Source organism: Mobula hypostoma, chromosome 13 (genome assembly GCF_963921235.1).
Source record: "Mobula hypostoma chromosome 13, sMobHyp1.1, whole genome shotgun sequence".
Lineage (NCBI taxonomy): Eukaryota > Metazoa > Chordata > Chondrichthyes > Myliobatiformes > Myliobatidae > Mobula > Mobula hypostoma.
This window is the reverse complement of record NC_086109.1, coordinates 83323216-83337588: the sequence shown is the minus strand read 5'-3', so window position 1 is coordinate 83337588 and position 14373 is coordinate 83323216. Positions and strand designations below refer to the sequence as shown.

General features: G+C 44.8%; 1 protein-coding gene across 4 annotated transcripts in view; it reads left to right on the top strand.

Annotated features, from left to right (window-relative positions):
• Positions 1–14373, top strand: part of polg (polymerase (DNA directed), gamma) — a 74024-nt gene that overhangs the window by 29476 nt on the left and 30175 nt on the right. For all 4 annotated transcript variants that reach the window (XM_063066087.1, XM_063066086.1, XM_063066085.1 and 1 more), the window contains 4 exons: positions 1147–1371; positions 6191–6308; positions 9914–10000; positions 10769–10888. In XM_063066087.1, the coding sequence (XP_062922157.1) occupies positions 1147–1371; positions 6191–6308; positions 9914–10000; positions 10769–10888 (550 nt within the window). The remainder of the gene's footprint in view (positions 1–1146; positions 1372–6190; positions 6309–9913; positions 10001–10768; positions 10889–14373) is intronic.

Genomic DNA, 14373 nt, shown 5'->3' with positions numbered 1-14373 from the left:
TGTATGCTGTATATCTATTTGCCATGGTTCAGCCCCTTCTTATCTGTTATTGATACCTTTTTGAGTTTAAAGCTTTCATCTAAACTGATTATGGTTTTGTTTTCCATATGGTTATCCCTGCAGATCAGTAAAACTGTGACAGTTTCAATACCTGTTGCTGAGCCAATTTCCTTCAGGAATTTGGCTTCAAATCCACAAACCTCTGTGTAGCAGTCGGTCTGTTCAGAGGCAGTTCAGATGGTTTGTGATAGTCCAGATAAATATTATTCTTAGATGTTCCTGTTCACTGCTTTAATTGCCACTTTAAAAGTCAAGCTGACAGCTTTGGGTTTGTGAGGTCCAAACCTTTACAGGATTCCTGTTCCTGTACAGTAGCTGATGTCTGCTGAAAGTACGTGTTTCTGGAAATCAGGTGTAGGTAAAGCCCTATGTAGCTCCATCATTGGTCATCATCTGAAGCAGTCCAGTGCTCAGAAGGGTGAGGTACCCAATGCCTAGGAGAATGGTGAAGGGGGCAGTGTGGCAGCAGAACAGTTAGTGTAATGCTTTACGGTGGCAGCAACTGTGGTTCAATTCCCATTGTTGTCTGTAAAGGAGTGTGAACGATCTCCCCCATGACCATGTGGGTTTCCTCTGGGTGTCCCAATTTCCTCCCACATTCCGAAGACGTATGGTTAGGCTTAGTAAGTTGTGGACGTGCTACGTTGACACCAACAGCATTGGGACGTTTGTATGCTGTCCCTGGCACAACCTCGGACTGTATTTGTTGTATGCAAACCAACACATTTCACTCTATGTTTTGGTGTACATGTGACAAATAAAGCTCATCTTTAAGGTTACAGCTGTGCATAAGGAACTGTTAGACTATTTCACTTTAATGTCCCGATGAAGGGTCTCAGCCCGAAGCTGTCTTCATAGACGCTGCCTGACCTGGTGCACTTCTCCAGCACTTTGTGTCTGTGCGGGTGTTGCTTAAGATTTCCTTCATCTGCAGGATCACTTGTGTTACTGTTTAAAATACTGATTTAGGCTCCGTTAACCCGAAGTGTGTAGTCAGCAATGGTTAAACTTAAAATAAAGTGGATTAATAAATTGCTGACAGAGACCTGTAACACTTTTAACACCATTTCCTTGCTCTGGTCGCAGATGGTATCGGAAGATGTGTCTGAAGTGGAATGACCCACAGTGGTTGCCAGGACCCAGCCTCATAAGCCTCCAGATGAGGGTCACTCCAAAGCTGATGCGCTTGACTTGGGACGGCTTCCCACTGCACTTTGCAGAAAAACATGGGTGGGGTTATCTGGTCCCTGGAAGAAAGGACAACCTACCATCTTACTCAGAAGTCACGAATGCATCTCCCTGTCCGTACGAGTAAGTACACCATGGAGGGGGAATAAACAGTCATGATTTGGGCCAAAGCCATTCATCAGGGTCATCTATTGGTGCTCTGGTGCGGTCTCCTCTACATCGATGAGACCCAGCGTAGATTGGGGCATCTCTTCGTTGAGCACCTTTGCTCCATCTGCCACAAAAGGCAGGATTTTGCATTTCACCGAACCTTCTGCAACTTTTTCTGAAATGTGCAGTGGGTTGTCAACTCATCCAGCTCCATCATGGGCGCTAGCCTCTCCGTTATCGAGTACATCTTCAAAAGGCGATGCCTCTAAAAGGCAGCATCCATCATTCAGGACCCCTACCACCCAGGATGTGCCCTCTTCTCATTACTACCATCAGAGGGCAGGTACAGGAGCCTGAAGACAAACACTCACCATTTCTGGAATAACTTCTTCTCTGCCATCAGATTTCTGAACAGACAATGAACCTGTGAACACTACCTCACTATTTTAGCTCCCTTTTTTGCCCTACTTATTTTTATTAATATATACAGTGGATTCCTGTTATCTTGGGACTCACTGGAACCAGTACATTTTGACCCTTTAAGCGGCTGCCCCAATTAGCTGCTTTAATGGAAATAGTTTAAAAAGATATAAAATAGACAAGATCATTTAACTGAGGTAACAAATTATGCATATAAATGAAATACCGAATAAATTAGAAACTACTAATATTACTACAGTATTATAAAACAGTTTATTAGTTCCTAATCCATTGGTTCCTTAATTCTTTAAGGTTGTTATTGCCAGGGATGGCGATGGTGATGAGCTCCCACTACCTATTGAATACTCCCAAAGGCATGCATCTCAAATAACCTCTGACAATCAAGTCTAGCTCCTAGCATTCACGTATGACTTAGCTACTAAGCCTGGTAGAACCGTTTCTACTGACAGGCAGCGCGGCAAAGGCAGGTTACTAGCACCTTAAAACTAGTCACTTCAGGCAGATGGGGCTTGTCAGCCATGGTTGGCAGCCCATATCGTAGAAGGAACACTCTGATGTCAAAGCTCTGCTGCCTTGTGGCTATACCCACTCACGGGGAAGGCTTTGGGAGTGAACCTCGGGGGAAAATCTGGAGCTGGAGTCCCTAAGGCAGTCCTACGTTGAATTCAATGCTGACCGGCAACTCCTGCGATGCCACTGATGCCAAACTGTATTGGCCTCTGATGGATTCATCAACTGTGTGGAGAGAGGGAGCCTGCTTCACGGGCAACAGCTTGCTCTTATTGTACTACCCTGTCTTGCATACTGGTTTGTGTATCCCGTAGACAGCTGGTATGCTGGTTTGTGTATCCCGTAGACTGCTGGTTTGTGTATCCCGTAGACAGCTGGTTTGTGTATCCCGTAGACAGCTGGTATACTGGTTTGTGTATCCCGTAGACTGCTGGTTTGTGTATCCCGTAGACTGCTGGTATACTGGTTTGTGTATCCCGTAGACTGCTGGTTTGTGTATCCCGTAGACTGCTGGTTTGTGTATCCCGTGGACTGCTGGTATACTGGTTTGTGTATCCCATAGACAGCTGGTATACTAGTTTGTGTCTCCCGTAGACAGCTGGTATGCTGGTTTGTGTATCCCGTAGACTGCTGGTTTGTGTCTCCCGTAGACAGCTGGTATGCTGGTTTGTGTATCCCGTAGACAGCTGGTATGCTGGTTTGTGTTTCCCGTAGACAGCTGGTATGCTGGTTTGTGTATCCCGTAGACTGCTGGTTTGTGTATCCCGTAGACTGCTGGTATACTGGTTTGTGTATCCCGTAGACTGCTGGTTTGTGTATCCCGTAGACTGCTGGTTTGTGTATCCCGTGGACTGCTGGTATACTGGTTTGTGTATCCCATAGACAGCTGGTATACTGGTTTGTGTCTCCCGTAGACAGCTGGTATGCTGGTTTGTGTATCCCGTAGACAGCTGGTATGCTGGTTTGTGTTTCCCGTAGACAGCTGGTATGCTGGTTTGTGTATCCCGTAGACAGCTGGTATACTGGTTTGTGTCTCCCGTAGACAGCTGGCATACTGGTTTGTGTATCCCGTAGACTGCTGGCATACTGGTTTGTGTATCCCGTAGACAGCTGGTATACTGGTTTGTGTCTCCCGTAGACAGCTGGTATACTGGTTTGTGTATCCCGTAGACAGCTGGTATGCTGGTTTGTGTATCCCGTAGACAGCTGGTATGCTGGTTTGTGTATCCCGTAGACAGCTGGTATGCTGGTTTGTGTATCCCGTAGACAGCTGGTATACTGGTTTGTGTATCCCGTAGACAGCTGGTATACTGGTTTGTGTCTCCCGTAGACAGCTGGTATACTGGTTTGTGTCTCCCGTAGACAGCTGGTATACTGGTTTGTGTATCCCGTAGACAGCTGGTATACTGGTTTGTGTATCCCGTAGATGGCTGGTATGCTGGTTTGTGTATCCCGTAGACAGCTGGTATGCTGGTTTGTGTATCCCGTAGACAGCTGGTATACTGGTTTGTGTATCCCATGGACTGCTGGTATACCGGTTTGTGTATCCCGTGGACTGCTGGTATACTGGTTTGTGTATCCCGTAGACAGCTGGGGACATAACACCCATGGTTGACCTCAACCAACGGAGGGCCTCGGTTAGTTCCTAATAGTTATCGACGGAGGAATCCATCCGGTGTCTGTTGCTGTGTCCTTTTGATTGTGCTGTAACACAACACAAGCACATGCAACTGACACAATTTCAAAACTGTTCACTCTAAGCACGGTGTAGTGTCTAACAGCCACACAAGTGCACGCCACTGATGCTACATAGAAACTTTTTGACAGCCGTCTCCTGTCCCAATTAAGCAGCATGGTGTTCCGAATTATTTAAGGGAATCCTGGCTATCTTCTTGATTAGTTTTTGTTCTTTAAGAGTTGTCCCAAATAAGCGATTGGCCCTATTAACTGGAATCCACTGTATTTCTTATTGTAATTTATAGATTATTTTATGTCTCGCACTGTACTGCTGCCACAAAACCACCAACTTCACAACATACGTCAGTGATAACAAACCTGATTCTAATTCAATTGGCTTCATATTCCCTTTCCAGCATGTTAGTTCATGGACTCCTCTACTGTCATTATGAGGCCACGCTCAGGTTGGAAGAGCAGCACCTCATGTTCTTACTTCATCCTCTCCGTCCCCCTCCCACCGACCTTCTCCCTCGCCTGGTCTCACCTATCAATAGTCAGCTTGAACTCCTCCCACCACCCACCTCCTCCCTCGCCTGGTCTCACCCATCACGAGTCACCTTGTACTCTTCCCTTCTCCCCCTACCACTTATTCTGGCTTCCCCCTTCCTTCCCAGTCCTAATGAAAGGTCTCAGCCCAAATTGGCAACATTTTATTCCTCTCCATAGGTGCTGCCTGACTGCATTTTGTATGTGTTGCTCAAAATAGTAAACTAGATATTTTTGGATTCCATCTGGAGAGTTTGTGTGTGCATTTAATGCATTATTGTGATGACCCAATAGTATCACCAGTGTGATTTTAGCCATCAAGGAATGGAAAAACACTCTCAGGATGGTCAGAGTACAAACCAGCCTATTCTAATCTCCATTATGTGCAAAGCAACTGATCTAAAGGTTTGAGCCAGAAAATCCAAAGTGTATCTGGGATATTCCTCCCGATGGCCGTACCAACTCCAGCTAGCACTCATTGAGAAATTTTCTCTTTAGGTAAATGACAATGACTGAAATCGTTTGAAAGCTATAACTTGGATTAGCTGCCTTTCAAATACTCGCTTTTTCACCTATACACCTGACTGTGCCTGTCTTGGCTAGAGGTCTGGGTTCAGTCCTGACCTCTGGTGCTGCCTGCGTGGAGTTTGCATGTTCCCCCTACGACCGTGTGGGTTTGCACTGGTTTTCACCCACATCCCAAAGATGTGTGTGTTCATTGGTTACACTGTAACGTGCCTGTACTATGCAGGTGAGTGGTGAATTCTGGGAGGTGAGCTGGTGAGAGTTGAAGAGAATGTGAGGAGGAGGAAAAATACTGGGATGAATGTCGGATTAGTGTAAAATGGCTAGTGCTTCGTTGACTAAATGGCCAATTTCTAAGCTACTTAACTCCATGAATTTGTAGTTACAATATTGGTAAATTTACAGTACTGTGCAAAAGTCATAGGCACATATATGTAGATGGGATGCCTAAAGCTTTTGTACACTGCAGTAGTAATTTTATGTATTGCACTGTACTGCTGCAAAAAAACCCCCCACAAATTTCATGATGTGAATAATGATAAACCCGATTCTGATATGAGTCTCTATTGTGGACTGAAAGTGGGAAGGGGGCAGGGAGAGGGGAATCATTGTTGGGAAAAAGGGGAGGGAGCGGGAAGCACCAGAGAGACATTTTGTAATGACCAATAAGCCAGTTGTTTGGAATCAAATGACCTTGCCTGGTGTCTCAGAGCTGGGTGTGTCTGCACCCCGTGCTACCAAATCACCCCTGGCACTCCTTCTCCTGCACTCCCCCCCCCCCCTTCCCACACCCCTCCCGTGGCACCCCACCTTCACTGTTTTCAACAGCATTGCTCCCACCAGAGTTACAATCAATATCTCTCTCTCTCTCTCTCTCTCTCTCTCTCTCTCTCCCCTCTCCCCTCTCCCCTCTCCCCTCTCCCCTCTCCCGTATGCTCATATTTCTCTGCATAGTTGTAGGGTCTGAGCCAAGACTTCAGTCCCACGACAATTAATGATTTGGTACACTTTCCAGAAATTAACTGTTTTACTTCATATATTCAGCCATGCCAAGGTATTTTTTGATCTTAATTTTTTGCCTTTTGTTTATTAGAGCTGTTGAGAAGTTGTACAGAGAATACAGCAAGAAGAAAGAGCAAGGAGCCACAGATGCCCCGGAGACTTCACTCAGTGATGAGTTCATGTTGACAGAAGACACTCTGTGGGAAAGGGTAAGAGTGACTAAGGAAATAAAATCAAGCTGCCCAAACCGTATATGTTTTATCTTCTCCATTTTTAAAATAATATTTGAATGTATCGGGTTCATAATGTTATTTAGCTGATATATCTCTTAATGCCAGTAGCCAATGATCAAAGAAACCTAAACACAACTCAACCCTCTTCTAGGTTGTCAAGTATGTTTAAGTAAAATAGTTCAATAGATAAGACATGATCAAACTGAATGGATCAATAATCCTGTTTCCCTTTCTTTGTAGTCTCTTGGGAAAGCCAAAAGTTAAAATTCTTATGTATACATAAGACACATTCAAGGTATATAAAAGTTCAGAGTAAATTTGCTATCAAAGTCCATATATGTCACCATATACAACCCTGAGATACATTTTAGACCACACGATATAGGATCAGAATTTGGCCTTTTCAGCATTGCCATTTCATCATGGCTGATCCAATTTTCCTCTCAGCCCCAATCTCCTGCCTTTTCACTGTATCCCTTCATGACCTCATCAATCAGGAATCTATCAACCTCTGCCTTAAATATACAAAACGACTGTGGTAATGAATTCCACAGATTCACCACTTTTCTTGCAGGCATACTCAATAAATTCATAATAGAAAAATAATCAGTTAAGAACCACACCAACTTGGGAGTTCAACCAGTGTGCAAAAGACAACAAACGGTAAGTATTAAAAAGAAAGAATAATGAATACATAAATAAATAAATAATTTTGAGAACATGAGATGAAGAGTCCTTGAAAGTGAGTGCGCAGGTTGAGGGAATTTTCCGCAAGATGGTACCGGTGAACCATGGTGATGTTCTGCAGGCCGTGTAAAATATTTCTAAATTATTTTATCAAGTTTTGAGGAATGTAGATGAGGTACACAGAAGGAAACATTTCCTCATAACAGAGGCAGATAAAATAAGAGATGGTTGATTTGGGGAAAGGAGAGAAGGATTTAAAAGAAATTGAAGGAGACCACATTCACCCAGAGTGCAAGTACTTCAAAGTCGAGTCAAAGTAAATTTATTGTCGAAGAACGTTTATGTCACTATGGAATACAGTTTGTAATGTACTGCTTGAAAGGTTGGTAGAAGCCGGATTACTGACTACTTTTAAGAATTGACCAGATAAGCACTTGAATCGCATAAATGTAGAAGGCTATGGACTAAGTGCTCAGAGATGGTATTAATATGGAATGGTGCCCAGTGGTCAACATGGATAATTTGGGCTGAATGGCCTGTTTCCATACTGTATAACTCTCTGACTCCACCAAATCAAAAGCTCATGACTAAACTTAATTTTTTACATTAAATGTGAGCATTGCTGGAAAGCCAGCATAAGATGCCTATCCTCAATTGCCATTGAATGTGGTGAGTGACCTTGAACAATGCATGCCGTGATGTTGGAGAGGAATTCAGTATTTGGACCTAGTGACCATGGAAGAATAGCAATAATTCCAAGACACGTGGTATCTGCTGATGTTGGAAATTCCGAACAATACACTGAAAATACTGGAGGGTATCAGTCGGTCAGGCTGCATCTGTGGAGGGAAATAAACAATCAGTGTTTTCGGCCGAGGCCTTTCATCGGGACTGGAAAAGAAGGGAGTGGAAGCCAGAATAAGAAACACAAGAGATTCTGCAGATGCTAAAAATCTGGAGCAAAACACACACAAAAAAAAATCAGAGGGACTCAGCAGGTCCTGCAGCTTTTATAGAGAGGTATAAACAGTCTGGGCAGAGACCCTTCATCAGGATTTCTGTCTCACCCAAAACATCGACTGTTTATTCTCCATAGATGCTGCCTGACCGGTTGAGTTCCTCCAGTATTTTGTATGCATTGCCAGGATAAGAAGGTGGGGAGAGGGTAGGAGTACAGCAAGTAAATGATAGGTGAGACCAGCTGGTAGTGTTCCAAGTTGAGAATATGTGATTTGAAAGGGAAATTGCTAGTTCTGGTGTTCTTTGCACCTGCTGTTCTTGTTCTTCCTGGTGAAAGATGAGGTCCCTTTGATGTAATCTTAGAACAATTTTAAATTACCTTTTGCAGATGGTGCATATTGCAGTATGGTTCCTTAGCTATGGAAGGAGTGAATGTTTAAGGTAGTGAGTTAGCTGCATTGTCCTTGTTGGTATCTAGCATCTGGCTGGAGTTTTATTCATTTGTTACTCGTGGGGCATATCAAATAGCTGACGTTGTTTGTAGGTAATGGAAAAGCCCAGAGAAGTTGAAATGTGAGTCAAAAAATTGCTACAAGATACCATAAGACCATAATACATAGGAGCAGTATTAAACCATTCCATCAGGGCTGGTGTATTATCTCTCTCAACCCCATTCTCTTGCCTTCTCCCTGTAACCTTTGACACTCTTACTAATTAAAAACCTGTCAACTTCTACTTTAAATATTCCCAATAACTTGGCTTCCACAGCCATCTGTGGCAATGAATTCCACAGTTCCACCACCCTCTGGCTAAAGAAACTCCTCCTCTTTTCCGTTCTAAAGGGACGTCTTTCTATTCTAGGCTGGTGCCTTCTGGTCCTAGATTTGTCCACTATAGGGAAAAATCTTCTCCACTCTATATAGGCCTTTCAGTATTCAATAGATTTCACTGAGATCTCCCCCCCACCCACCCGCCATTTTTCTAAACTCCAGCAAGTACAGGCCTAGAGCCTCAAAATCCTCCTCATAGTTTAACCCTTCCATTCCCGAGATCATTCCTCTAGAATCCTCTCCAATGTCAACACATCCTTTCTTAGATAAGGGGCCCAACATGCTGGACATTCTGAAACAAATGTCCCAACAGCTAGCTGAAGAAATAAACTTTAAGGGGCTAAAGGGCAAAGCTAGGGTATTCTAAAAAACATCTGTGGTGAAATGACTAAAAGAGGGATGCACAACAGGCTAGAATTGGAGAAGTACAAATCCGAGAGAGTTACATGGCAAGGAGAGGCAAGGGCACAGGTGGTTAAGAAAGTAAATATTTTAAAATGGAGGAACTGCTATAGCAGGAGACGGTGAACAAAGGGGTGAAAGGCATTCAGACGCAATTGCCTCTGTACTCCAAAAGGCCAGCAACACCATCAGGTATACAAACTTTGAGGGCTATAGATAGGGTAAGTGCAAGCAAACTTTTTTCCATTGAGGTAGGGTGAGACTGGAACTAGAAGTCCTTGCTTAACAGTGAAAGGTGAAATGTTTAAGAGGAACATGAGGGGGGAACGTCTTTGCTCGGAGGGTAGCACAAGTGTACAACAAGCTGCCAGCGGAAGTGGTGGATGCGGGTTTGATAGCAACATTTAAGAGAAGTTTGGGTAAGTAGATGGGAGGGGTATGGAGGGCTATGGAGGTCAATGGGACTGGGGAGAATAATATTTCAGCACTGTTATCGGCTGAAGGGCCTGTTTCTGCACTCTAGTGTTCTATGACTGTGTGACCTTGCACTTGAAGAATGACAGCTTGAGCCAGGTTCTAAAGGGAGAAGATCAACTGTACCCCTTTGGGGTGGGCAGTTCCCTACGAGGAAGCAGAAATTGCCTCTGCGATGGCTGCAGCTTCCAGGGGATTGTTGTTGACGAGTCTGTCTGTTGCCACCAGGTGGAGGAGCTGAGCTGCTTGGAGACCGATCACGAAGACGACTGCCATGGCTCTGGTAGAGAGAGCAAGAAGAAGAATTTTGAGCAGGTGAAGCCCAGAAGCTGTTTCTGTCTTCAAGTTTAAAAAAAAAATATTTATATATGCTTAGCTCTGGATCTCTTATTCTGAGAGGTGTTTAGAAAGGGTAATAAAGTCTGTAGGCTGCCATTGCCTGATGCAGAGGTTCCAAACAGAAAGCTGTATCCATTCCCCTGGCTGAAAGTAGGATTCCTTCTCTTGGATATTACAAGTGGTTATTGCGAGACTATTATTCAGCCCTCGTTCTACTCTGGTGTTTGTCCATCTGTTCACCTCTCATCTTTGCCTCCTTTTTGATTTGCAGTAAACTTTAGGTGTTGTCACACTGTTTATATTAAGATATCATGACATCCTTTCTCCCCTGCAGACTTATAACACCACTTGCCTTGCCACTGTACCGGAAACTGCTTCCCTGTGTTTACAAGTCACATGATGCTCAGATTATCTTTCTGCACTATAAGTTGCTAAAGTTGGGGTCGTGGTAGCGTAGTGGTTAGTGCGGGGGCTGTTACGGTTCGGGTCATTGGAGTTCAGAGTTCAGTTCCGGCGTCAGCTCTGAGGAGTTTGTACGTCCTCCCTGTGGAATGGGTGAGTTTTCCCTGGTCCTCTGGTTTTCTCTTACTGAATATTAATTGGTCATTGTAAATAGTCCTATGATTGGGCTAGGGTTAAACCGGGGGTCGGGGGGGGTTGCTAGGTGATGCTGCTCAAAGGGCTGGAAGGGCCTATTCCGCATTGTATCTCAGCCATGCTGGATGCTCTCTGCTTTTCTTTCAGAATCAAAATGAAAATCCACATCCATTTCTTGAGGATAGCTGCCCTTTGTATCACCATGGCAATGGCCCTTACCCAGAGGTCAATGTGCCTGGATGCTGGTTCTTCAAACTTCCGCACAAGGTTTGTTATTTCTTTTTCCCAGACTGTCTGTCATCTTGCCTTGTCCAAGTCACTTTGCCTACAGATTCTTGTCACAATCCCATGTGTAAAGAAGAAGAAGAAAGCCCTTAACTCTGAGTGGCGTCATTGGGACGCTGTCTTTGACGGCGTTTTTTTTAGCAGTCCTTCTTATTTTTACGAGGCCGAGCTGCTGGCTCGACGCTCAGCCCAGCATGGATGGAAAGCGTGCAAGGGAGCCGGCTGGATTCAAACTCGGGAGCCTTCGCTCTGAAGTCCGGTGCTGATGCCACTACACCACCAGCTGGCGTTATGTGTAAAGATATCCCCCTAATACCAAATGCAATGGCCCATTCATCATCATTGAAGGAACAAGTGAGAAGTGTGGAAACCCCAGCAGTGTTTGGTGTTTGCCGTGGCAAAACATCCTGAGGCAGCTCACAGACTAAGCAAACAGTGGAGTGAAGGCAACGATCACTAGGAATACTCTGCAGGTCAGGCTGCATCTGTGAAGGGAGAAGCAAAATTGGCATTTCATCTCAATGACCTTATATTGGTGGACGAGTGGGGTTGAAGGAGGAAAGAGGTTGTGGGGATTCTCCAGAGGAGAAGGCATGGGGCAATACAAACACTGATGATGGGTCTAAAGTGGGGTTGTTGGGACACAATCAGAAGAGAGAGGTGAGCTTAAGATTATCTGTAGATCATCACAAAGCCCGCCTGTCCCTACCTCTAGAATGCCACACACCTCTGCCCTGGCCTCAGCTCATCTCCTGCTCAAACTGAGATCTAACCAACGTAGAACATTGCAGCACAGTACAGGCCCTTTGGTCCACGATGTGCCGACCTCTTAACCTGCTCAAGCTCAAGATTTATTCTCCACTTTCTGCAGGGATCGCTCCCTCCAAAATTCCCTTGTCCATTCGTTCCTCCCCACCAGTCTCCCTCCTGGCACTTATCCCTGCAAGTCTCAGAAGTGCTACAGCTGCCCTCATCTCTATTCAAGACCCCAAACAGCCCTTCCAGGTAAGGCAACACTTCACCTGCGAATATTTTTGGGATGTCTATCCAGTGCTCCCAATGCAGCCTCCTCGTCTTTGGTGCGACTCTTCTTCTTAAGCCTATCCCCCTTTCTGAGGCATAGGCCACCAACAGCAGCTCACCAGAGTCCTCTGTCCTGGGCTGACTGTTGATCGGCCTTGTGGCTTCTGCTTTCACCACACGGCTTCATGTCTTCAAGGTGAAGATCCTTCCTCTTCCAGGGATGAAGTCTTTGGAGCATCTGTTTGCATTACTGTAGCTCTGGGCTTTTACTAGATGGGGTTGCTAGCTTCATGCCATCCCTTCTCCTCTCGCAGCCGGGCTTTGGGACCATCCATGGCGGAGTTACAACCTGGGGGGACTGCTTTATGAGCACCTTCGCTCCATCCAGAAAAAGCAGGATTTCCCAGTGGCCAACCATTTAAATCCCCATTCTCCGACATGTTAGTCCATAGCCTCTTTTGCCACAATGAGGCCTCTCTCAGTTTGGAGGAGGAACACCTCACATTCCATCTAAATAGTCAAAAACAATACTATAAAGAGGAATAAACAGTAAAAAACTAAATCAAACCAATATTTGGTATGACCACCCTTTGCCTTTAAAATTGCATCACTTTTCTTGGGTACATTGTTGTGCATTTTTATAATATAATTAGCTAGTAGGTTGTTCCAAGCCTCTTGGAGAATTTGCGCAGTTCTTCTGCTGTCTTTGGCTGTCTCTCTCGCTTCTGTCTCTCCAGGTAATCCCAGCCAGCCTCAGTTTTATAAGAAGATCGGCTGGTAGGTTGTTCATCTTGGAGAACTCACCACAGTTCTTCTGCTGACTTTGGCTGTCTTGCCTGCTTCTGTCCCTCCAGGTAATCTCAGATAGTCTCAGTGATGTTGAGATCAGGGCTGTGTGGAGGCCAGCCCTGTGTTGCAGAACTCCTTGTTCTTCCTCTTTATGATCTTGGCCATATGTTTGATGTCATTGCACTGCTGCAGAATGAAGATGGGACTGATCAGACACCTCCCTGATACTATTGCTCGATAGATGACAAACTGCTTGTACTTCCCTGCATTGTGGATTCCATTAATTCTGACCAGATCACTAATCCCTTTTGCAGAAATGCAGCTTCAAACCTGCAAGGAACCTCAACCTTGCTTCACTGTTGGCTGCAGACACTCACCCATATAGTGCTCTTTAGCTCTTCTACAGACCAACTGCCTCCTGTTTGAGTCTAAAATTTCAAATTTTGACTTATCAGTCCTGAGCGTTTGCTGCCATTGTTCAGCACTCCAGTCATTGTGTTTTTGTGCATAAACGAGTCTCTTGGCTTTCTTTCCACTTTAGAAGAATGCCTTTTTGGCAGCAACTCTTCCATGAGGACCACTTCTGACAATACTTAGAACCATAGAACCATAGAACATTACAGCACAGAAACAGGCCTTTTGGCCCTTGGCTGTGCCGAACCATTTTTCTGCCTAGTCCCACTGACCTGCACCCGGACCATATCCCTCCATACACCTCTCATTCGTGTATCTGTCCAATTTATTCTTAAATGTTAAAAGTGAGCCCGCATTTACCACTTCATCTGGCAGCTCATTCCACACTCCCACCACACTCTGTGTGAAGAAGCCTCCCCCCCCCTCCAATGTTCCCTTTAAACTTTTCCCCCCTCACCCTTAACCCATGTCCCTTGGTTTTTTTCTCCCCTCGCCTCAGTGGAAAAAGCCTGCTTGCATTCACTATCTATACCCATCATAATTTTATATACCTCTATCAAATCTCCCCTCATTCTTCTACGCTCCAGGGAATAAAGTCCTAACCTATTCAACCTTTCTCTGTAACTCAGTTTCTCAAGTCCTGGCAACATCCTTGTAAACCTTCTCTGCACTCTTTCAACCTTATTAATATCCCTCCTGTAATTTGGTGACCAAAACTGCCCACAATACTCCAAATCTGGCCTCACCAATGTCTCATATAACCTCACCATAACATTCCACCATAACTTCTCCGGACTGTATTGGGAGGTACTTGGGTACCAGTGCTTTCTGTCTGTTCAGAGCTGATAACAGTGCTGGATTTCATCCTGTTTAGAAAGGACGTCGGTTTCATGTATCTCTTGTGTGCTGCAATCCATTTCTGTGGTTGACCTCTGATTCTGGTCCTCAACCTTGCCCGTTTCTTTGTGCTTCTTCAGACGAGCTTGGACAGCACATCTTGAAATTCCTGTCTGCCATGAAATTTCTGCTCAGGAGACACCTTGCTGATTCAGGATGATCACCTTGTGTCTTGTTGCTATGCTCAGTCTTGCCGTTCTGGTTCAGTTAACCAGTTTTGCTCATTAAAGTCATTATGTCATTGATCGTTAGCACCTGTTTGTTACCCTTGTTTAATCTCACACTGGCTATGTACCTACAAAGGAATCAAATTCTTTTTTGAAAAGTGATCTATCACTTAGATA